Raw genomic sequence first — 25,398 nt, forward strand, 5'->3', positions numbered from 1 at the left:
TCAACACCTATTAATCCAACAAGATACAAGTCTATGATAGGAGGTTTACTGTATTTGACACAAACAAGACCTGATATTATGAATGCAGTATGTATTGTTTCAAGATTTCAGAGTAATTCTAAGGAAAATCATGAATCAACAGTAAAAAGGATTTTCCGGTATCTACAAGGCACAACAAATCTTGGTTTATGGTATCCTAAAGATGAAAATTTTGATTTATGTGCATACACATGTAAATTGGGCAGGAAATGTAGATGACAGAAAAAGCACCACCGATAGAGCATTTTTTCTTGGCAGCAGACCAATTTCATGGTTGAGCAAGGAACAAAGTTGTACATCCTTATCAACAGCAGAATCAGAATATGTTGCAGCAGCAACTAATTGTACACAGGTATTATGGATTAAGCAAATGTTGAAAGACATAAAGGTAAAATGCAAGGAACCTATAATCATTTACTGTGATAATATGACAGCAATTGATATATCAAAGAATCCGGTATTTCACTCAAAAACTAAACACGTTTCTATCAAATTCAATTTTTTAAAAGAGAATGTTGAAGCAAAAGAAGTGAAATTGGTTTATGTGAATACTAAAGATCAGATTACAGATATCTTTACTAAACCTTTGCCTAAGGAAACTTTTGAATATCTAAGAGAGCAGCTTGGAGTTATACCCTCACCGGTAGAAACTTAGACAGTTGGAGCATGGCATCAGACCTGTAGAATTAATAGAGAAATCATTTTTCTGGCTTTGATGAAGGAGAGCTACTTCTTAGGGGGAGTAGATTGAATAAATGTGGTTACAACTATTGGTATTTGTAACAAGTTCTTTGAACTGATTGTATTTGGTTTTGTATTGCTTTGGCATTTGATGTCAAAGGGAGAGAGATATTTATGGAAAAACACATTATCTTTTGGGGAGAGATTATTCATTGGGGGAGAGATTGTTACTCTCTGTATCTGTATTTCGATGATCTCTTTGGGAGATTGTTGGTTTTTGGTTTTTGGCATTTCTGCTTTGGCACTTAGATGGTTTTTTCATCTTGTGTTGCCATCAATGCCAAAGGGGGAGATTGTTGGTATTATGGATGTGTTGCATTGGTTTTGTCATTGATGTCAACACTTGTCAACACTTGAAAACACTTGGAGATCTTTGGTTATGTTCACCGACATGTTCAAAGACTTATGCACAGTCACCGGTATCTGGTTCACCGGCAGGTTATATTGTTCACTGGCACTGAGGATGATCTGTTAACATCTGGAGATTACTTGGTTATGTCGAAGACATTGTTTGGACACTTGGTTTTGGTGATTTGGTCATTGATCTAATTGGGTTTGCATATTTGTTGTTACCGGCAAATAGGTCTAGGTTATGGACCGGCAAGCATTATCTATTCCAGATCAGCACGACATGTTATGGAGATGATTTGTTATTGTTGTAAATGCATTGAGCCGACATCATGCATCACATATTGATTCATTTGTAATTGATTTAATTGTAATATCTTAGTGAGCCGACCTACACATTTGGTCTTAGGTCTTGGTATATATGTAAGATCTCATTTATGAGATTATGTAGTAGTAGAGGAGTGAAAAAGGATTGTAATAAGGTATATGCGAATATAAGCAGAGCTATACATGTAGACATCATTTGAAGATTCAAGGAGGCTTTTGAAGAAGGCAAATCAAAGCTTAACCGGTACTGAATCCAACATATGAAGATGCTATTTTGAGCAGTACATTATCATTGGATTTAACCATCCAATTGTAGTCAGTGCGACTCCCATTTTGTGATTGAGCAGTGAGCTCTAGGCAGTTGGCCTTTCTGCATGTGCAGACCCCATTTGTACACACATACTATCTGCAGTAGTATCATCTGATTGTGGGTAAGGTTTCCCACTGTGGTTTTTCCCCTTACAGGGTTTCCACATGCAAATAACTGTGTCATGTGTTGTGTATGTTATTTGTCTTTCTGTTTCATGCATTAAACTTTACCGGTATTGCAATTAACTGTTAAATTGTCTACCGGCATTAAGTTTGGTTTACCGGTATTATGCACTAAGTTTGGTTAAGTTAGTTTTGGTTTGAAATTAATAGACAACTGATTCACCCCCCCCTTAGTTGCCTCTGGGACCTAACAGACTATAGCACATTGGTTTAATAGTGTGGTGAGGACCTTGGAATTGCTCTTTTTATAGGCACAATTGAAACTTGTGACCAGCCTGAAAAATGTATGGTGTTTGATGTGAATCATGGCATTCCTTGTACTTTTGTTGCTTGTAAGTCAAAATCTATAGACATTGGTTGTGCATTTGTTGACTGTGTTGAAGGATTTTCTATATTTTGTCCAATTCTTTGGCCTTCATTAAAGTTTTAGAAATTGAAGGGGTGCAAAATCCAGTGAATAACATGGTTTTTGTGCACGAGAAACAAGCTTTCTACATTGCTTTGTAGATACCAATAAAATGTTGGCTTTTGAAGGGAACTTTGGAATGTGATAGAGAGAATTTTTGACCTTAACACAACACTGTTGTAGCTTAACCCTGCAGTTGTCATCTCAATCATACAAATAAGTCTTGCATAGAAAAAAACCACAGGTTACATGAAGAAGCGAGTAAACCTCCTACTTAAGTTGCTGTCAAGGTGGCAACTATAGCCTCCCACCCACCCCGAGCACTCTATACGTTTCTACCCGACATCAGTCTATACTCGACTCTATCAGTCTATACTATCGATATAGGTGGGATGACCTAGATAATAGAAGCGACTCGAAAGATTGGTCATTGGCAACTATACCCCCCTTCTATTCCTTCTACTTAAGGGAATCTTGCATGGTAAGGCACCATAATCAAATGTGCATTGACAAGTCACTTTGAGCTTGACCTTGCCAAACCTTCCAAATGAGTAAGGCTGTGTAAGTGCTAAGTTTGCAAGGTCTAGATGTTCTTCAGTGTCTTGTGTGATCATATTCTTCCAAATTTTAGTGATGATGATGACATGGAATGGTTATTACTCTACCCAACATGATGTTGCAGACATTTTCTTTCCTAAGCATTGATGGCTGTTGGTCTAGAATTGAAGTTAAAGCAAATTGGATGTCAATATTTGTTTCTTGCTCTTGCTTAGCTGACAATTGCTAAATTCAAGTGAGAGTTATGGGTGTCAACCTTTTGATGTGGGGCGAATCAGTATATCAACAATCTTTTACTTCTCAAATCTTGATTAGATGCAATACTTATATTTCAAAAAGCTTAATCAATCACACATGGAAGATCTAGCAAGAACACATGATTTACATGGAAACCCTTGTGGGAGAAAATCACAACAAAATATTGCTTTTGTGTTGAAAACTTACAAATTTTGTAGGCATCAATCTACAAGAGACACCAATCCCCTCTAGATGGTTTTGTAGATACCAACCCATTGGAGATACCAATCCCCACAACTGAGCACCAACTCAATAAGAGACACCAATCTCTTTGGAAATGAGGCACTAATCTCCAATAGAATGAAATGATGAATGTTTGACCTCCTTCTCCAATCAGATCTGAAACCCTTTTGCAATTCTGCCCAAGAATTTCTGCTCATAGGTCTGCAACTATTTGCCCTTACAGTCTGCATAAAACATCCTCCAAATCTGCAATAGATAGTCTTTAAATCTGCAATAATCCGCCCTTGAAGATCTGCACTTAAGTCTGCTACAATTCTCCGTTTAGGTCTGCAAAAATTTGCCTCAAGGAATTCTCTTAGGTCTTCTAGAATTTGCCCTTTAGGTCTGCAAGAATTCGCCTCAAGGTCTGCTAGAATTTGCCCTTCAGGTCTACAGAAATTCGCCTTCAAGACTGCTCTTAAAATCACATTAGTTCTGCTTCTAAGGTCTGCTCCAAATTTGCTATTGATGGAAAGATATTCGATGAATTTCTTGAATGAATGATCTCATATTTATGCCAACTCATGCACCACTTTACCAATGGCTGCACCTCTTCTTTCTAGGTAGGCCAAGGCAGTTTGCATTTACTTTTTATTTTAATCTTTAGTCACATAGCCCAAAGTGGTCGCACAAGCCTAGGAGGTTGGCCCTCTTTGGAGGCCCCCCAAAAAAACATTATTTATTTTAAATTCCTTGAATGGGGCGACCAAGGAAGGGAAGTCGGCTCCATACAAAAACCAATTGATTGCATTTTAATCTTCTCCAATTTGGTGTAAGACATAGGTCAGCCTATGTAGGCTAGAATCAATTGATTTTACAAAATAATTTCATTCTTGCCAAACAAAAATCTCGATAGTGGAGCAATGATTCTTACCTTCATCAATGCACTTTAACATCAATGACAACAATTTATCAACAAGCTTTTTGTTGAGTAGTCTCCTGTACCTTTGGGAAAGCTTCCCATTGCAAAGTTTTGTACAATGCTAACTTGAATGTTTAATGAAACTGTTGTGCGAAGGCCCAGAATACGTAGAGCCTTTCAACTTCGTCTTGGATTTTTCTTTTATATTGATGGCATGTCAATATGCTTTTCTCAATGTTTCACGAGTTAGGAACTCTATGGCAACTTGTATGCGGTGATGAAGATCACTAATGTACTTGAGGACTTTGTGCAGGTTTATTTGCAGAGATTTAGATGGCTGTAAAGTTCATGAATCTTATTTGTATATCCTAGCACTGAATGATCCTTCTTTTGTTTTAGTAACTAGAATCTTTTGTACACACTATGATAGTGCTTGAGAGTATTGTATTATGTAGACACCTTTTCAATGAACTTGGACCTTATCAACATTGTTGAATTTGCTCTCTTTCTTCACATTGTGAAACTTGTATTAACACAAAAACAACTTAGACATTTTTAGTTGCAATGGTGATATTTTTAGCATTTGTGGACTTATTGATGGAGTAATGTCTTCAAATGTCAAAGGCAATCATCCAATGCCCTGGCGTTCATTACTTTTTGGAATGCTGAGTTGTTGATATTTACTTGCATTTTATAGTGGAGTTTGGTGTTTGAAACTTGTAATGAAGGACTGTTATTGGCAGAGAGTGTTGAAGGATCTAGCTGAGCCATTGGGGTATTAAACTCTGAGAAAATTTTCTTTTTATGTTCTTTGAAAGCTTCCTAGTTGAACTTCTAGACTAATGCCAAAGTGCATTTCTTAGCATCATCAGACGTCTTGGGTTTCAATCGTCTCTCCCTTGGTTATTCAGCTTAGTTGGTTTTGGTACAGGGTTGGGTACAGGTACGAGGTTTTGGTATTCTGTTATGAAAAATTTATTTTCCTCTTGGGTATGATACGTTTAGGTACAGCTGTATTATACATACATGCATACATACATAGAGACGACCTACATACCAGTTGCTGGGCGAGTGCTGGGTGAGTGCTCTGTTGGTGACCTAGCATTATCTTGTACAGATGGAGATGACATGTTCACATTGTTACTTGCAAGTCTTGCAAAATTCACAAGATGCAAAGTGGAAGTGTTATAATATTGTGAATATTACAAGAAATTCAATGATGTTGCAGATCCACTCAAATGTGCTTAGATCAGTGGGAATAATTTCAATGGTTATCTAAAAATTGGCAACAAAATTGCATAGTGTCTAAGATACTGTACCCCAGAGCCCAGACATTCCTTTCTTAGGAATATTGACATGAAGTTTCAGTATAGTATGAGTAGTGGAACTATTTAATCTCATAATGGTTATAGATAACAATGAGAAATGACCATTATCATTCAATCCACATCATCATAGCATAATGACAATATATAGAACTATCTCTTCAGACTATTTGGATTCCTACCGAGTTGCCAAACTCACTCAATTTTGTGCAGGAGCTCACAACATCGCACAATGGTTCATTTCATTAATATCAACAAAAGGTCAAGGCCAAAAATTGCTACAGTTTTTTTTGATAATTCTAGGAAGTCTCCTAAAGTCACACCAAGTCTAAAAATCTAAATCTTCAAAAGTGCAAAAATATCTTAAAACCTGGAATTATGCCATGGAAAGGATTCAGCTTTTAGCCTTTTAGTATACAACTTGCCCATGCATTCATGACAAACCCATAAAGCTCTATAATATATTAATATATATGGAAACAAAGAATATACAGTATAAAGTAGATCGCACTTCTCTTTGCTTTCTAGTTGTTTTTTAGATCAAACAGTTCTACAAAACATGCAAGGAACAGTGAGCAAGAATCTCTAACAAAAAACATAAAAAACTGAAAATGGAGTGTGGATAAAAATTGGTGAAAAAATAAAAACGATTGGCAGTCACTCACTGTATAGTTTATTATGCTTTACATGGAAGCCATATTTTAGTTGCTGGTCTGATGTGAAGCAGAGCGGAGGAGATAAAATTGTTATAGATTATCTCCATCTTAAATTCTTAATACTTTCACACAACAGTAAGTTTTGAAATAAAAATTTGCTTGCAATTGGATAGTTATACAATGAAAAATAAGAATCTCAAGATGCTTTCAATTTTTTTGCTTTTGGACTGAAGATATTGTAAATCTGTCTGAAGGCAATTGTTAGAACATGATAATGGCTCAAAGGCAATGGCTAGAAGGAGGCGATAGTCTGATAGGTATAGCCTGAAGGCACTCATGGCTATAAGCTAGAACAGCCCACAGGAAATGTGCTGAAGGCAATATTTGGCCAGAGGCTTTTGCCTATGGATATCAATATTTAGCACAAAAACAAAATGAAGTGTACAGAAAGATCATATTATACTTCCAAATGATAATTGTTGGATCCAAACAAATATTTCTGTTGATTTAGGATTTATTAGTCTAAAAGCAGTCATCAGCATTTACTGCAGATAACTTGGCATTTGTCAAAGTTTAAAAGAAGTCCTTGATAATTGTTACTTTCAACTCCACATTTATAACAATTTACATTGAAACAGTAGTCAACAGCATTAATTACATTGAACTCCACATTCATTACAACAAAACAGTCGTCAATACTCAATAGTAATGCAACTGGTTACATTCAACCCCATATTTTTTACAAGTACAATGAAATAGTAGTCAGTAGAATTAGTTACATTCAATCCAACATTTATTACAATGAAAATAGTAGTTAAAAGTATTGGTTCCAGTGTTTTTCAGTCAAATTGTATTACTTTTTGTAGAAACAACTAAAAGGGTCAAACTTCACCTCACTAATGTGATCGTTTTCTAGGCTGGCGACAGCTGTTAATCAACACAAAAGTAGGGCTTACTGGTTTGCCAATATTACACCAATCTCAGTCCCCTTGTTTAGCCAAATCCCTTTTGCCGATCAAGGGAGAGAGATGAATGGTAGAAAGTAAATCACTTGACTTATAAGTAGTTATATTTATATATTTTTATATGTAACTAGGAGACATCCCATGCTCAGTGAGTAATCATACATTGTTTCTATTTTAAAATTCCAAGATGCTTCACATGAACCATGACCAAGTTAAGCAGCTTGTATATAAAATGGACATATCCGAAGTAAAGGAATTAATTAGATTTATTGTTAATACACAATTAAAATTTAAGTTTCTTTGTGGATATATGGTTTGAACTTGGAGCTCACTAATTAAGGGTGTGTATTTTTCAGGCAAGAGTTGTTGCAGTCTTTTTTTTCATAGCTTTCACATCTTTATTGAGTATTGGGGGTTTTCCTTCTCATATTAAAGAAATTAAGGTAAGCAGAATATTTCAAAAATTTCCTTTTATCATTCATCCTTAAGGTTTACCATATATGCTGCAAATGTGTTTTTATATTGGCTATAAGCATTTTGAATTGTAGGATGCGACTATTTCTATATCAAAGATTGAATTAAAAAGCATTTGTAATTACCATCAATATGTGATTTGCTTTCCATATTAGTTAATGGTGAATCTATCTAAAAATTCATTACAATACTTGTGTACAAATCTAAATATCTTAAGTTAAACTTCCAATGAAATACATTTTGCAATTTTTAACTATGAAAGTCCTTTTCATTTTCATTAATAGTAAAGATGGTAGCATGCATTGAAGATGCTTCAACAGAGAAAGAGCCATAATATTGAGTAATAGTATAGTTTTCTTAAGTAGGTATCAACATAGCCAAAAGGTAAAAGTAAGTAGTTTCTTACAGGTTACCACCGAGCAAGACACAAATTTGGTGTCTGAGAAACCATATATGTAATTGCGCCACCAGGGGATTGCTTTTTTCCATATACTTTATATATTGTTTAACAAAATATACAACTTTACCATTGTCCAGATGCAAATCTATGACCTCCACTATGGAATGCACATGCCTTCACCATTGAGTGAACTATGTGCTTTTCTATATATACAAATTTATCAAATAGAAATATATTTTATTTTTTGTGATGCAATGGACAAGGAAAGTACCTATTGCAAAAGAAACACCAAACTTTACACATAAGGGAGGAGCTATAATATGATTATTGGAACTTAATTTGTTATAGTTTATTTTAATATGATAACTTATGTATGAATGAATTTTGTGGTTTTGGTAGATACTTGAATTATCTTTTATTGTTTGAGCATCAAGTGGATCATATTTTCATTTCAGGAACCTTAATGATATTAGATTTATTATACAATGTTTCTATGCATATTGCAAGAGTTTTCCAATCATATATAAAACCATTGTGTTTGATCTAAAGTGCTTTGTGGACCAAATAATCTGCCTTGTGATATGTATAACGAGCCAAACATAAAATTTACATTATAGGTTATATCTCGATGGCACAAATTGTAAGTGGGTCATATGATATTATGAACAAATTTCCAACAGTTGCCCAAAGTTTACACAATGAAAGCACAATAACAGTGGAAAATTAAGAAAACAAAAACCAACTAGCCTACACTGCACAACCCAATGAATATTCAGCCTACTCACTGAGACTAAATGTTGTACAATTTAACCCTTTATGATCATAGCTATGCATAAGAACTATTCTGTTCTGAACTCATCCCCAATTTTCAACATTCCTTGTCCTCCCTTTCTTATTTGGCCTTTAAAATCAGACACATATGACTCTTGGTCTTCCAATGATGTTTAGATTGCCACTTGTTTGTAATTGAAGATTCAAGAAACTGCATGTTTCAGCTTCTTGTTGACCAAATGCTTCACTATCTCTCTAGCCAACCACACATTTTACTCACCATCTCTCTCTCTCTCTCTCTTTCACCCTTTCTCTCTCTTCCAAGTGATCATACATCTCACTCTCTCTAGTCAACTACATTCTTCACTCTATCAACACTAATGTTTATCCTATGTGCCTATATGTAGCACCAATGACTAATGGGCTTTGTGAATAGGTTTGAATCATTTACATTCCTAGAGACCTCCTTTGAATCATCTTCTATATGACTAGTTTGAATGTCGAGTCTATAGAACTCTGTACACTCTTAAATGAATGTCTCTTTCTGGTCTAAATTCTAGAGCTTCTTAAACAAATCCATTGTGTAGTTTTGTGACATGAGCTTCCCTTGAGCTTCTTGAACATGCAATCCTAGTCAGAGATCTTTTTCCTATCCCTTTTAGTTTTGACACATTTACTTTGCACAAAAATGTTCCACCATATTGTGGCATGCCCCTTCAACTTTGTGCTTGCATGCTTCATGCTTTGTGGCTTCTTGATTGATTCAAAATCAAAATATTTCTCCATATTTGTTATCTCTATCAATTCTCCTATGTTTATGTAATATGCTACCCCAAATTGTCACCCAATTTTTTGCCCCTTCTTTACACTCAGCTGGTAAGGTAATTTGACAAACAGTTTGCTTGTTCTGATCTCGAGAGTAGTTTGAGATGTAAAGACAATGATTTTGTTATCTTGAGAGTTTACAATGAAGATGTTTGCTTGTTGTCTCGCATAAGTACAAAATGAATAGCATATTTTGAACACATCCAAAATAGATTTACTTAATTAAATCTTTTTGCATAAAATACAAAGAAAGGCTCAAATTTTGACTTGAGTAATAGCATCAGTAGTCTGAAATAATTATTACAGAAATAAGAAATTGATATGATCAGAATTATTCTTTTGACAGTCAAGAAAATAATTCCAACAATGTCTTCTTTGCTATTAGCAATTTACATACTCATTCCGGTGATTAATACCACAAGAATATTTGGCCCAAATTGCCAATACAAGAAACCTCTTCACTACAACCTGAAGATGAATTTTTAAGCACTCAGAAAATAAACTTCCCAAAATGCATGCATGAACCCCTTGTTTAGATCCACCTCCTTATGCCTCGATTTCAAACCCACAAAAAACCAATAAATATGGGTTTAAAACCCTAATGGATCTGCATTAAAGAATTCTTCAAAATAAGATTTGTTCACAAATTTCCTTTATTTTGTGCTCCAAACCCTAGCACAGCTGTAGACCTGCAAATAAATAATATTTCCAGCTCCTTCTCAATATCCAGTACTTGTCAAAACCTTTAGAGAGATTTCCAATTGAACCTCTAGCAATCTTATAATGAAGTGCAATGGTGAATTTTAGATGAATCCACATGAAAGATGGATTTGGGTTTTCGTCCAAACCACTGAGAAACTCCAAGGGTTTTCGTACATGGATTTCCTGCATTGAAAGCCAAGCTCCCAACCTTCTCAAAGAGAAAAATAAAATAAATCAAGTATATCTCAATGAGCCCCCAAGTGCCTTTTTATAATGCTTTCATCCCAATGCCCTAATTAGGGTTTGCACATTTTAAATTAAAAGTGACTTAATATTTTATAATATCCATGTCTCCCAAAGCACCATTAAAAGTCACTTTATAAAATAACTTTATAGAGTCATTTATCATATTAAATAATGTAAAGTTTAATTTGACTTTATTATTCAAACGTTATTTAATATAATATCCATAAAACTCCAATCTCCATGACGCTATTAACTTCTGCAATAACTAACTATCCAGAAATAGCCATGATACCCACTAATCATCCCGTGACTCTTTGTAAATAGTAGGTATGAACAAAAGTGACCAAAAAGAGCTTTGGAAGGTACACACAAAACCTATTGACTAAAGTTGTTGCATACTGAAGTTGGGAAGAGACTGAACTATGACTAGCTGCCATTTATAGTAATTGCTAAAAATAGTAAGTCAATCTAGACTCCCAACTGACCAAATGGTGTCAAAACTGACACTAAAAATAGAAACTTACTAAGTCTCGGACTAGTTGCTCAAAATCACCCCAAAAAGTGTTAAACAACTCCAAAACATTCTCTAAGAAACTAGAAACCTCCAGGAACAGGCCAACCCTATCAGATTGAAGGCGTAAAAATGGGGATATTACAGTTTAGACCTAAGTAGGTTATGAGATTAAACCACATTTCTTGCCTTCATGATGGCTCTAGAGAACACATATTTTGTTACTTCCTCTTCAAATTCAAGGTCTATTTATCCAACAATGGTTGTATCTTCTTTTTTAATAATGTCATTGATTGTGTTTGCTCCTCTAGTTGCAAAGAACCTCAAAAACAAAAATTCATACTAGCTGTAAACAACCTCAAAACCAACCTTAATGAGTCGCTCGGCCATGAGAAAGAAAATTCACACAATCTCTGATATTGTAGACCCTCTAACTCAATTTCTCTAACAAGTAATGATGGTACAGCCTCCTCCCAGAGGGGTATGGCCAGCTAGAAGAAACTCTAAACACACTCAAAAAACAACAAAAAAAAACTTCAAATTTATTGATGTTCACACCCAATAATCTGCATATCGAAACACCACAAAAATCTTCATTTCTAATGCCCCAAATCTGCAATTTCTGTGAATAACAACAGTGATTCCTGTCTAGAACCACTCCAAACAGCTAGGGATTGTCTTTCAAATCTGAAATCAGTTATTTAATGAGGGTTTTCGTCCTCACAAGATTCAAGGAAGAGCATGTAGATTCAATCCAAGAGCATCTTGTTATGTGTCAACTTCAACATATCCAAAATGAGAGCCCAAACCTGCTTTTATAGCTTTGGAGGGAAAAAAGCCCTTTTGAAATTTTAAATAATTCATTTCATGCCAAAGGCACATTTCAAATTAATAAAACAATTTTATGTGCAAGTCTCTTTTACTTGGGCATCCACTTCAGGTGACATAAAGTGATTTTATAAAAATATAACACTTAAATACTTCCATTGGAGTTTTGGAAAGCATTGCCGAGGCGTTGAAAACCAAATTTGAGCACGCCAAGATGGAACCAAGGTAATGGGATGAAAACTAGTGCCAACTCAGAGACTTACTAAAATAGACGTGCTCTCCAAGAAGTTTGAAGAAATCTCAGGAGTCTGAAAATGCTTTTGAAAGCGTCACTGCAAACCACAATGTCAACTGGGATCAAATACGACAATGGAAACCAAGAAAGAATAAACCAATGTACTCCAAGAATTTTGGAGTTCTCCCCAGCTCATTTGACTTGATACAAATTATTTATAGGAAGCTGTCTTCCACAAATTTCTCCACATAGTTTTACCCAACTCTAGAATTAGTAGTTGTTTAAAACAACTCATAAACAATTATGGCAAAATTCACACTAATAATATATTTCCTAACATTTTCCCCCTTAGTATGAATATGGTAAAACTCACACTTTCAACTACAATAAGCCCAACTCTTATGGCTCGTGATCTTTAGTGATTTTTTTAGTGGCTAATATTCGCCAATTGCCTAATTTTTAAAATCTGAAAAATCAAAATTTGGCTAATAGTTCAAGTTTTAAGGTGACCTAAATCGCCACATTTTTACAAAATTTTATTTTATTCTTATTTAAATCGCCAAAGGGTTTATTTTATTAAATTTTTGAACTCAAAGATTCACCAAAATATTCGATACATGATTGGATCAAATTCGCCAAAATTTTATAATTTATTATAAAAAATTAAATTAATTAGCCAACAATACATCATAATTATTAGTTACTTAAGGGTTTTATTAGTAATCTTTGGTTGCCACCATTGATTCAAAATATGATCTAATGACCATCATTGCATTCCATGAGGAAAATTGTACCTACAAGTTGTAATGCTCATGGGGGTTGTGTTGCTTTACAATTGTTGACGCCAATGAAAATCAATGGTATAAAAATAATTTTGGGCCCATGAATATTATAAATTTTAAGTACATTTTATCTAAAAAAATACAAAGAGGGCTATTAGATTAATTTAAATTTTAAATTAATAGCAGTAACTAAATAAAGTAGTGTCTATCCTTTAAACTCATTAACGATTTCCACCTTAAGCCTCTACTTTTCTATATAAGAATTTATTTTTTTAAATGAAATTATTTGCAATACTAGAATTAATGCACGCTCATATTATTTTCAAAAATTTGCCAAGATTTTATACCAAAGAATTTTGATGTAAAAAAATTCGCCAATAAAAATAAAAATTGTTCTTTTAAAAAATGAAAGATTTGCGAATAAAAATTATTATTTTTATCCAAAATAAATAAAAATTCGCCAAGATTTTATATCTGTTTTTTAGGGGGGTTTCTTAAAGTTATCTCTGGTGATCTTGATTCAAACAAGTGCAACCTCTCATCAACCTTTCATGGTTTTCACACCAGTTTACCGCAAACCTAAACATGAACAAGACTACACTCATATGTTCCCTTCATATGGTTTTCTGGATTACCACTAACCATTTCAAGATCCATGAACAACATTACACTAGTGCTTTTGTCCATTACAATGTTTAACATTAGGAGGTTACATAAGGAAATCATACACAAGAATAAAAATACCCATTGTTGTTGATCGTGTCTTTCAATCTCCAACAACATAGGGAATTGTCACTTCCACTGGGGATGGAATATTGCTGTTATATCCCCTCCATGATGTGACATTTCCAATTATTACAAAAATAAAAGCACATGCCACAATAGATCTCAACATGCTACCAAAGCTGATAAGTGGCCCCGTCGTTGGTGACTAACATTAGGATGTTGAGTGTCCTCCTTCCTCCATTGCCTCTTGCCTCCAATTTTCATTTATTTAAAAAAAAATTCCTCATCAGTAGGACAGTTTAGCTCTTCATCATTGACATATTCTTTCCAATCTGTTTATTCAGCCAAGGAAGCAAGATGATCTAGTTTATCATCTAGTAGATATTGTGCCCTCTTCTTACAATTCAAAATTACATGTCCTATTTCATTACAATAGAAGCATTTAATTTTTCCTTTTGAAGAAATATACTTGGATTTGTACTTGCTTTTTTTTGCTTTGTTATGTACAAATAAGACTTCTTCAGATTCCGAGTCTTCATTTTGGTCAAGTAGAGTAGATATTGATAAGTAGGAGGTATTTTCCACAGCAAGTCAAACTATGATATTGTTGTTTACCCTCTCGGGTAAACGGTTAAATGCAGAAAGTAAATGCACAGAACATAATGGAAATATATTAAATAACCAGTCTCTATATTAATTCAACAGTCCATGTACAATAAGTGCTTATAACATTACATCTGACACGACTAACATGATCCTTTCGAAGAAAAGGTACACGATATATAATACCCGAAGGGGTGCGACACAACTGTCGCAACTCCAATTACCTACCCGTCGGCTAACTAACTGACCGCCGTAACTCATTATTACCGACGACAACATAAACATAATATAACAACATAACATAATGATTATTCCCGGCAACATCATCCTCCCCAAGAAAAGAAGTCGACTCCGACAACTTAATACAAAATAGAGATGAACGGCAGGAACTACTGACGCCAGTCGGGCCCGGATCTTATACACTTCCTGCGTCCTTGCCTGAAAACCCTTTTCTGCTACCATCCGATGCTCAAGTGCGGATGTCACCAATATTGCTTCCTTTGCCATCACAGTCCTCCTGGGCCTAACCCAAACTTGTCTGCAAAACACGTTTTTCAGTCTCAGCTTCCACCAACTGCTACTCAATTGATACTATCTCCCTAGCCAATTTGTCCTCGATAGCCACCCGTGCTGCTCTCCCGGCATCCAACTCCTGGGTACGCTGAACTAAGTCTCACGCGACTATTGCCTCCAACCTGGTGGTCAGCTCCTCCCGAGCCCTCTGTGCATCCACCAAGGCAACCTCACGTCCAACCGAGACATACTCCGAGTTCCTCAAAGCGTACCTATCCTGCCTGGAGGTGGCCACAACCCGTTGGCACAAAGGCTAGGAGACACCTCAAATCCTCCATCACAATCCCCAAAGGCTAAAAACTGAACTGAATAACTCCCTGATGTCATACAACTACGCGGACCTGCAATGCCTTCCCTCAAACTTTGTTTGTTCCCAACCTCCAAATCCGTCTCCCTCTACGGCTTATGGCTTCCCTGCCAATGCTTAGCTGCAGGCTTCTTTCTCACAGTACGGACAACCACAACACTTCCCGTGGTATTCTGTAGCTCAAAAATAAACTGGGGGTCTGGGGCAGCGCCCCAGCGGGGTTGAGGGGCAGCGCCCCTCGCGGGGTCCTGTTGCAGCGCCCCAGGTGCGCTCCCTGTATGGTCAACAACAGCATTGGCACCTCCGATTGTGCGGCCACCTTCCCGTGTCGTCAACACCCCTCCACCGTATTGCGGACCACTGACGACGGAGCGGCTACGTGGTTGTGCGTCTTAATCTTTGTGGCTGTGGGCTGTTCGGCGCGTGAGTGTGCCGGCGGGTGAGTTGTGCGGCTGCGGGCGCCACCGTCGGTGTTCACCGTACGATGTTACCACTGCCGGTGGCCCACCGCATGGTGGTCGCCGTCGGTGTTACCACCGCCGTGGCCCACCGCACGGTGGTCACCGTCGGTGTTACCACCGTAGGTTCGTCCCCTTTTTTTTTGATAATAATTTTTTGACCGCACGGTCGCTGTCGTACGACCGTGCGATTTTTTCATTTTTTATAAATTTTTGATCGTACGGTCGCCTGTCATACAACCGTACGTTTTTCTTTCTGTCTTCCAACCGTACGGTCATCTGCCGTACGGCCCCGTACGGTGGTGTTTTTTTCACAAATTTTTTTCCTGCCGTGCAGTTAACTGTCTCGTACGACCGTACGGGTTTTTTTTTAATAAAGTTGTCTAGAGAGTCTTCGGCTCGGGTCCCCTGTCTCTGGGATCGCCCTTCATCCTTCTCGGTTTTCCTCGCCCAAAAGTCTCCTTTTGTCCCGTGCCTCTCGAGTCGCCTGCCCGGCCTCTCAGGTCCCCTGTCTCTGGGATCGCCCTTCATCCTTCTCGGTTTTCCTCGCCCAAAAGTCTCCTTTTGTCCCGTGCCTCTCGAGTCACCTGCTCGGCCTCTCAGGTCCCCTTCCATCCTCTCAGGTCTCCCTTCGGGCTCTCGGGTGTCCGTCCGGCCTCTCGGGTCCCGTGCGCGCTTCGTGTGGTAGGGTTTCAATTTGAACCTATTGGTGGCAAGTTTATTTTCCATGGCCATCCGAAGACCTGGAACCACAAATTCTATAGGGACCACGACCTCCTTCCCGTACATAAGAAGAAGAAGAATAATAAAGATTTTGAAGGCTGCGGCCTTCCACACAGGGTTCCAATCATTGCCGACACTCTTCGGATTATCTATGTCGCCAGGGTTTGGGGCGTCTCCCTTCCAATATTCTTTGTATTCCGGCAGGTACACCTCTGTTGGTTGCTCTGGTTCCTCTACTTCGAGCCTGTAGCTTTGGAACATTTCGTAATCCTCTATTTGCCAGTGGAAGAGCCCGTTAAGTGAGCATACCTCATCTTCAGAACATCCCTCCAATTCGAGCACCCCTTCACTGTTCGGCTCCATCGCGTTCTTGCCCTTGCTTTCATCGGGACCCCCTTCCCCTTTATTAAAGTCCTCTGAGTCTGAGTCGGAAGAGGCGAGCTCTTCGCCAACATCTTGGGTGTGTAGGTCAATGGTATATTTCCGCCCTCCCTTCTCCATGGAAAGCGTATTTTTCTTCCAGTTGTGGTTTACCCTCGCATTGATCAACCACGCTCTCCCCAGGATGGCGTCATAGCCTTTCTTCTTCGAGGGAATAACCACGAAATCTAACAAGAATGCTTGCTTACCAATTGTCACTTGCTGGGCCATCAACAGGCCGAGTGGCTTAATGCCGTGTTGGTCCGCTCCCACCAGGTTGAATGTGGGTGGCCACAGGGTGGGCTTCCCCAGCCGCTTCCATGTTTCTTCTGGTAGTACATTCACCCCAGATCCCCCGTCCACAATGGTGTCCTTCAGAATGGTCCCACGGATACCCATTTCTACCACAGCTGGGTGTCTACCACTGCTCAAGGCTAGTAACATCGGGTCAGTCGAAGGGCTGACGGAAACCTCCACCTGTGGTGTACTCTTTGAAGCGGTGGCGGGAACCCCTACCTGTGGTGCACTCGACGCTGCGGTGGCGGGAACCCATACCTGTGGTGCACTCGATGATGCGGTGGCGGGAACCCGTACCTGTGGTGCACTCGACGCTGCGGTGCTTTGCACATTGGTGAGGATGGCAGTCCTCAATTGTGGCATAGAGTCTAGAAGGTCTTTTACCTTTATCGACACTTCTATCTGCAAGATTTGCCCAATGATGTTATTTTCCGCTTCCGTACGGAATGATGTACTCGCCACCTCGTTGTCCCGTCGTTCGGTCGTCATCTCATGTTCAATATTGGCCTTTGCCTCCCGTAATCTCTCCTTCTCCGTACGGGGGTCGGGATAAGTGGCTTTTTTCGTCTGGGCGCGGGTGATCACCAGTACTTCTTTCTCACCAGTCTTCTCAGCGTTCTCAATGTTGAGGAGATTAACCCCTGCCTGCGGGCAATTTGCGTCCTCATGGTCGCCTGGCCCACACCAACGGCAGAGGTGCTGAGGGGTGGCTTCCTTTGTGCAATCACGGGCGAAGTGCCCCCACTGATTACAGGCCCTACATTGGATAATTGGTCGGCCCTTGGCGTCATACTGGATACAGCTTCCATTATTGTTATTGTTGCTATTCCTTCCACCGCTGCGTCTGTTGTCTCGGTAACCTCCAGATGATGTTGTTGTGTTGGTTTGCGAAGTTCCGACGGCCGTCTGCTCTTGCGTGAAGAGAACTTGTTGGCTCTTGGTTTTCATATTGTAGGGACATTCCTTTGTCAAATGTCCCGCAATCTGACAAATGTCACAGAAAGCCTTCTTGGGACAGGACCCCTTGGTGTGTCCGTCACTCCTACAGTCGGTACACCACACGTCGTTTTCTTCAGTCTTACTTGTATTCCCCTTCATGGCTTTGAATTCTTTCAACATTCGTTCCATGTCCTTTTGGAGAGCGTGCACCTTTTTACTTGATTCGCCACTGCTGCTGCTTTCCTTGTCAGAGTCTTCATCATCGTCAGATGAATATTTATTACTTTTCTTCTTTGACGTTTTGTATTCGCTCTCTAGGTCCATCGCCCTGTTATAGGCGTCGTCATATGATGTAGGTGGTACAATTTTCATCTTCCTCCGTAGGGAGGATTTCAACCCTTCAACGAACCATTGTTTCTTCAATCCATCTGCGGGTTGGCTTTCCATTTTACCCAAGAGTTCTTTCAGCCTCCGACTGTATGCCCGTACTGTCTCCCTGGTACCTTGTTTGGTACTGTATATCTCCGTTACAATTTCATTGTCATCACGGAGCAATCGAAACTCCCCCGTGAATTCCTTCTGTAGATTGGCCCACGTGGCCACTTTTTGCTTGTCCACATCGGAGTACCAATCTATGGCAACTCCTCGTAACGTGGCTGGGAACTGCTGTACCCAGTCATCCTGGTCTGTTACTCCGTTGGTGGACTAAATGGTTTCACATGTACGGCAGTGCCGTAAGGGGTCTTCCTTGCCCTCCCCTGTGAACTTTGGCAATTTTTGTTTACTCGCCATCCCACCACTGGGTCTCACTCCTCTAATTCCTTGTGTGCTTGTACCTGGCGATCCTTCGCCTCCTGCAACTGAACCTCCACTCGTGGGTCCTCCGGAAAAAGTTGCTGACACCGAACCAAACAAATTGCCTCCGTACGGTACCCTTGTGCTCCCTCGGCACCTTCGGTCGTACCGTCACCTTCCGTTGTCTCCCTCCGGTTGTCCTCTGAAATGGACAAATTCTTTAGCAAGTCTCTGGTAGCGTCGATCAGGTTTAGACTTCGCCTTGTTTGTTCCACCAACTCTTCGCGGCTTCTTACCCTACGGTGGTATTCTAGCGAACTGTAGAGTTCTCCTTCGGCACCCTCCGTGACTCCTTCTGGCAGCCCTACAATAGTGTAGACAGTGTAGTTCTCTCCGTCTATCTCTGCCTCCGCAACCTCCGTGACACCTCCTGGGTTCCCTTCGGGCAACCCCTCGGCCGGTCGTCCCTCGGCAAGCTGCCTTAGCCTACGCCTTCGTTCTATCTGTTGTCTGAGATTCAACGCGGTTTGTGCCACTTCCCATTCGTCACTCTGTATCTTTTTATTTTTGTCCTTATTTAGTCTATTGGGCATAAGTCACTTCCATACACAGCAAACACACGCCATGTACACAAAAAAACTTTTATTTTTTTTATTTTTTATTTTGCCTTTCGGCCACAATTTATATCAGCAGCGTGTCGGGATTATTACAAGGTTCAATTTCCTCCTGGTCTGGCGCCATCTCGTTCTGTTTCCCGTCGGTTGTTCTCTTCGTAGCATTGCAGGATTTGTTGTCATCGCTCTTCCTGGGCAATCTCCTCCAGGCGGGCCTGTTGTGCCAGCGATGCCTGTGCAAGCAACCGGGGGAGGTGGTTCATCAACCGGTTTACTGCCGGGCTAATCTCCAGCGCTGTCCACACGGCACTTGGTGGGATTTCTGCCTCCGCTGCCTCTCGTCGGACGTAGGTCTAAATGGCTACCTGGAGCAAAATTGAAAATTCTCGCGTTGCCGTGTCTTCTCCTGTGTAATGTTCTGTTCGGGCGTCGTCGGCCTCTGGGTTTATTTCACCAACGGGTAGGCCCATTGTGTCTGTGCGCCATCCGTGTCTTCCGTTCCCGAGTACGTCTAGGCAGCGGCGCCAAATGTTTGCCCACCTGGGTAAACGGTTAAATGCAGAAAGTAAATGCACAGAACATAATGGAAATATATTAAATAACCAGTCTCTATATTAATTCAACAGTCCATGTACAATAAGTGCTTATAACATTACATCTGACACGACTAACATGATCCTTTCGAAGAAAAGGTACACAATATATAATACCCGAAGGGGTGCGACACAACCGTCGCAACTCCAATTACCTACCCGTCGGCTAACTAACTGACCGCCGTAACTCATTATTACCGACGACAACATAAACATAATATAACAACATAACATAATGATTATTCCCGACAACAATTGCTATCAGGGTTCAACTGTGTAGTTTTTGAGTCAAACTCATTGACCCATGTTTCATGAGTAGAGGTTCACGAGAACCCATCTCTCATGAGAATGAATGGTCCACTTAGCACTCATTGCATCTAGGTGATGCTCATAGGGGTGAAGCATTGGGACTTCCCAGGAGGTCACCCATCCTACTACTACTCCAACTCAAGCGCGCTTAACCACAGAGTTCCCTCCAAGGTTAAACCCACTTAGCTTGCAACCCCATTTGCAAAACCTTCAGCAAGTGAACCTCTACTCATGAAAAATGGGTCAACGAGTTTGACTCAAAAACTACATAGTTGAACCCTAATAGCAATATCATAGTTTGACTTGCTGTGGAACCTCCTACTTATCAATTGATGAGCTAAAGGGGGCTCTATAATGAATGGTTCATAAGGCACAACACTTGTTGAAGGTTTTGCAAATGGGGTTGCAAGCTAAGTGGGTTTAGCCTTGGAGGGAACTCTGTGGTTAAGCGCGCTTGAGTTGGAGTACTACGAGGATGGGTGACCTCCCAGGAAGTCCCAATGCTTCACTCATGTGAGCATCACCTAGATGCAATGAGTGCTAAGTGGATCATTCATTCTCATGAGAGATGGTTTCTCATGAAACATGGGTCAATGAGTTTGACTCAAAAACTACACAGTTGAACCTTGATAGCAATATCATAGTTTGACTTGCTATGGAAAATACCTCCTACTTATCAATTGATGAGCTAAAAGGGGCTCTATAATGAATGATTCATAAGACACAACTCTTGTTGAAGGTTTTGCAAATGGGGTTGTGTTGTGACCATTTCACACATCGCCCCATCGCAAATGGGGACCCCCTCTTTTTGCTTGTTTTTCGCTCGTTTTCGCTTTCGTTTTTAGGGTTTTGTTAGTTAGTTGGTTGTCTGGATTTAGGGCCAAGCCTTAGGGTTTTAAATTTTGCCTTTTCAAGCCAAAATCCAGTCATTTTTGAGAGCTTTTTGAGCTTCTTTTCTAGAATGCAAATTTTGAATGCAATGAATTCGCCAAAATGGTCTAATTTTCAATTGGAATGTTCATGCAGAGCTTAAACTTGTCTAAATGATGACCGTCAATATGAATTTTTGTCTGATTGAATATTTTGACCAAATTTTGACTTTTTTGAAGTTTGATCCTGGGCATTGGAATTGATTTGTTTTCGCATCGTGAAGTGTTAAAATGTGAAAAATCTTGTTATTTTGGCCTGTAGGAGCAAAATCGCTCCTGTCCCTCAGTAAAGGACGGGAGCTCAATTTCAAATATCTCATCATCCTTGCAGAGTCCAGACAAATTTTACGTTTGAAGTGATAGAGAACGACAAGATCTTTCCATTGAATATAAATTGAAGATTTTCATGAGCACAGAAAGGCCTCCAGGAAGAAAATCGCTCCTGTCCCTCAGTAAAGGACCGGAGCTACGATTCAAATTTCGTTTTGTCCTTGCAAGATTTTGATAACTTAACAATTTGAGGACGCCCGAAGGAAGATGCTTTGCCAAATGAATATAATTTGAGATGCAAAAACGAAGGAAAATGACCTATATTGACTAAATCGCTCCTGTCCCTCTCCAAGGGACTAGGGCGAGGTACCTTGTAGCTCTCGTCCCTCTCCCAGGGACCAGAGCGATTTCCTCCATTTTGCAAAATCCAGACAAGGGTCAAGGCAAGTTTACGTTCAAAAACGAAGGAGAACATGAGATGAACGCATTGAATATAATTTGAAGATTTTTTGGACGTCCATACCAGTGCTAAATGCCTAGTTCGCTCCTGTCCTTCAGGAAGGGACCAGAGCGATTTTTGATATAATTGCTTTTCTTGCAAAGTTACAAATAATGTAAAGGCATGGGTGGATAGAGTGAAGAAGGACGACTCCGTTGAATATAAACTTGGAACCTGGCAAAGTAAGATAAAGGCCACAAAGGGAGGATCGCTCCTGTCCCTCTCCAAGGGACCAGGGCGATACAATGGTGATGATACGTCCCTCCAAAGTTCAAGGTCGTCCCTCCAAGGTTCAAGGCCGATCCAAGTCAAGACGAAGGGTGGCGAAGACATCTCAAGGCATTTCCATCAAGCGCAACGTTGCAAAGGTCATCACATGGAAGGATTTGCGCTCTATAACCCAGATCGCTCCTGTCCTTTGGGAAGGGACCAGAGCAATATCTACATAATGGCGTAAATTTCAAAAGGCAAACAAGTTTCAAGTTACCAAGAGGGTCGAAAGGACATCATTCCACGCAATGAAGATAATTGCAAGTTGGTAAAAACGAGAACAAGCACATAATAATGAACTTCGCTCCTGTCCCTCAGGAAGGGACCAGAGCGATATTAGATGTATTGATCATTTCATGCAAAATTCACATAAGGACAATATATTGCAATGTTCTAGAGGGTCCATGGTATGACAACAAGGTGATAAACAAGAGTTTTGAACGTCCAAACATCGCCAAATGGTGTAAAGGCCTCACATCGCTCCTGTCCTTTGGACAAGGACCAGGGCGATCCTATCAAAAGCGCTCATATTCCTCCAAAATCGAACCAAGGCGAGGTTAAGCAAGACAAGGGACGGCGTTTGGAAAACATCACAATGAAGGATCGAAGGTCAAAAATGCATATTGAACGTAAAAAAATCAAGATCGCTCCTGTCCTTTGGACAAGGACCAAGGCGATCCTATCAAAACACTCACGTTCCTTCAAAGATCAAGGCGAAATGAGGATAGGAAATGCGAAGGACATCGTCGGGGAGACATTGCAAAGGAGATCGAAGTTTAAAAGTCGCCAAGATCAAGGAGAAATCATGGATCGCTCCTGTCCCTCTCCAAGGGACAAGGGCGATGGTCCCTTTAATACATCCAAACACATAATAAAAGCAAAGGGAAATAAGCGCAAAGGACATGAGCATGGATGTTGTTCGCCTTACAATGATATTTCGAAGGTCAAATATACAAGATGAACATGAAGACATGGAGATCGCTCCTGTCCCTCTCCAAGGGACAAGGGCGATGTTAGACAAAGCGCATGATATTCTTTTAAAATCAAGGGCGCACAGGGTTTTAAATGACATTCAAAAGTTGATGCAAGGAAAGGATCGTACCAAAATGGAGAATTTCAAGCAAAAACATGGAGATCGCTCCTGTCCCTCTCCAAGGGACCAGGGCGATAATGATCATGAGATGCATTTACTCGCACAAGATAGGCATTCAAATTCGAAGGACCACCAGATGATCGATTTGGGAGGTGAAAATGAAGGAGTTGAACGTTAAAAACGCAAGAATCTAGACCAAAATCATGGATCGCTCCTGTCCCTCTCCAAGGGACCAGAGCGATGAGGTACGTCCTTTTATTTTCATATCTTTGGCGCCAAATTTAAACAATTCGAATTTCATTAAATGCTAAATCGATTTAAAAATTGAAAATCTTATTTTTTATTGGCATTTAATATGGCGTTAAACACTTATTAATTATTTTTTGCCTTTATTTAAAATCGAAATTCTCAATTAAAAAAACGCAAGGCATTAAATAATTAATTAATTAATTAATAAAAAATCCTATCAAAAGCGCTCATATGTGGAGGTCGGCCTTGTCATTTCATTGCAAATCATTCAAAAAAAAAAAAATGGTTTTATTTTTTTTATTAAGTCGGCCTAAGGGGTAAAGGATGCAAGCGCTATATAAGGGGGGTAAAAGTTATCATTTCTACATCATTATTTTACCTTCTCTACATGCGAATTAAGGGAGGCGAATATAGTGCGAAGTGTGTTCAAGGGTGGTGCGAGTTTCATTCATCCAAGGGTGGCGCGCTTAGACATTTCCAAGGTGGTGCGATTGCAAACCAAAGGTGGCGTAGACATTCCCAAGGTGGTGCGAGCTTGAGGATACACCAAAAGCGAATTTGAAGATCCATCCAAGACCACGCCTAAGGCGAATTTGCTAAAGACTTGGAGATTTGTTAGTGCGAACTTGAAGATCCATTTGAGACCACGTCCAAGGTGATAATTGAAGATCACATTCTCTCAAGACGAAGGGTGGCGAAGTCAAATTTGAGGAGATCATATTGAAGATTATCTTTATACCTCAAATTTTGCCTAGGCAAATTTTGTTTTTGCATTCTAGAGTTAGCTCTCTATCGAGGTATGGTGATTTTATTGTTATTGTTTTATTCATTCATCGTCATATTTCAAATTTTGAAATTTTGAATCTTGAATTTCTCTTGGCTCAGTCGTTGTATTTTAGGAAATGATAACTCTAGAGACTTATCATAAGGTTTCCTAAAATTTATCTCTCTTATCTACGTTATTTATTGCAAAAATCTATTTCTTATAATGAAATGTTGTGTAGGTATGGCGACCCCAAAGGCGGGAGCATCCACCAGTCGCTCGGCTCTCATGAAAGAAGATCAGAAGACTGAAGAAGTGGAGACCAAGATCGTGTCCAAGTGGAGCAACATTGGAGATACAAACTTGGGGAACTTTAGCACGAAGAAGTTCCGAGAGGTCCCTTACATCGGCAAGCCATCACCTGTCGCCCGGAGAATAATAGAAAGTGGCATCATTAAGGCGGCTGGTTTTCCTCCAGCCATTCAGTGCCACGAGTTGATGATCGAGTGTGCCCGTCATTACAATCCACAGTCCAGGACAATTGTGTCCAATGAGGGAAACATTTTGGCGTACCTTTCAGAGGAAGCCATAAGTGAAGCCTTCCATCTTCCAGAGCACAGGGACATGATATACAAGAGCATTGAAGGAGCCAGATCAGTGTACGATGATGATCCAGATGCTTGCCTAAGCATAATCAACAAGAACTGGCTACTTAAGAGTCGTCCCCGTCTGAGCAAAGTATCGAACACACCACACAGGATCGATTTCCAAGAGGAGTACAGAGATTTGATCACCATGCTCAACAGAGTTACAGGAGCACCTCATGCCTTCTATTTTGAGAAATGGATGTTTTACTTCATCCAGGTGATTGTTCAAGGAAAGGGTACAATACATTGGGCTAGGATAATTAGCCATTGCTTAGACGTACAGTTGAGAAGACTCAGGGCTACTAAGTC

General features: G+C 39.6%; 1 protein-coding gene across 2 annotated transcripts in view; it reads left to right on the forward strand.

The window, feature by feature from the left end:
• Positions 1–25,398, forward strand: part of LOC131038090 (ABC transporter G family member 3) — a 145,014-nt gene that overhangs the window by 107,546 nt on the left and 12,070 nt on the right. For both annotated transcript variants that reach the window (XR_009359528.1, XM_057970397.2), the window contains exon 8: positions 7,595–7,681. Coding sequence is in view for 1 of the 2 variants with exons in the window: in XM_057970397.2 (XP_057826380.2) it covers positions 7,595–7,681 (87 nt within the window). In the remaining variant the exon portion in view is untranslated. The remainder of the gene's footprint in view (positions 1–7,594; positions 7,682–25,398) is intronic.

Source organism: Cryptomeria japonica, chromosome 11, assembly GCF_030272615.1.
Source record: "Cryptomeria japonica chromosome 11, Sugi_1.0, whole genome shotgun sequence".
NCBI classification, from domain to species: Eukaryota; Viridiplantae; Streptophyta; class Pinopsida; order Cupressales; family Cupressaceae; genus Cryptomeria; species Cryptomeria japonica.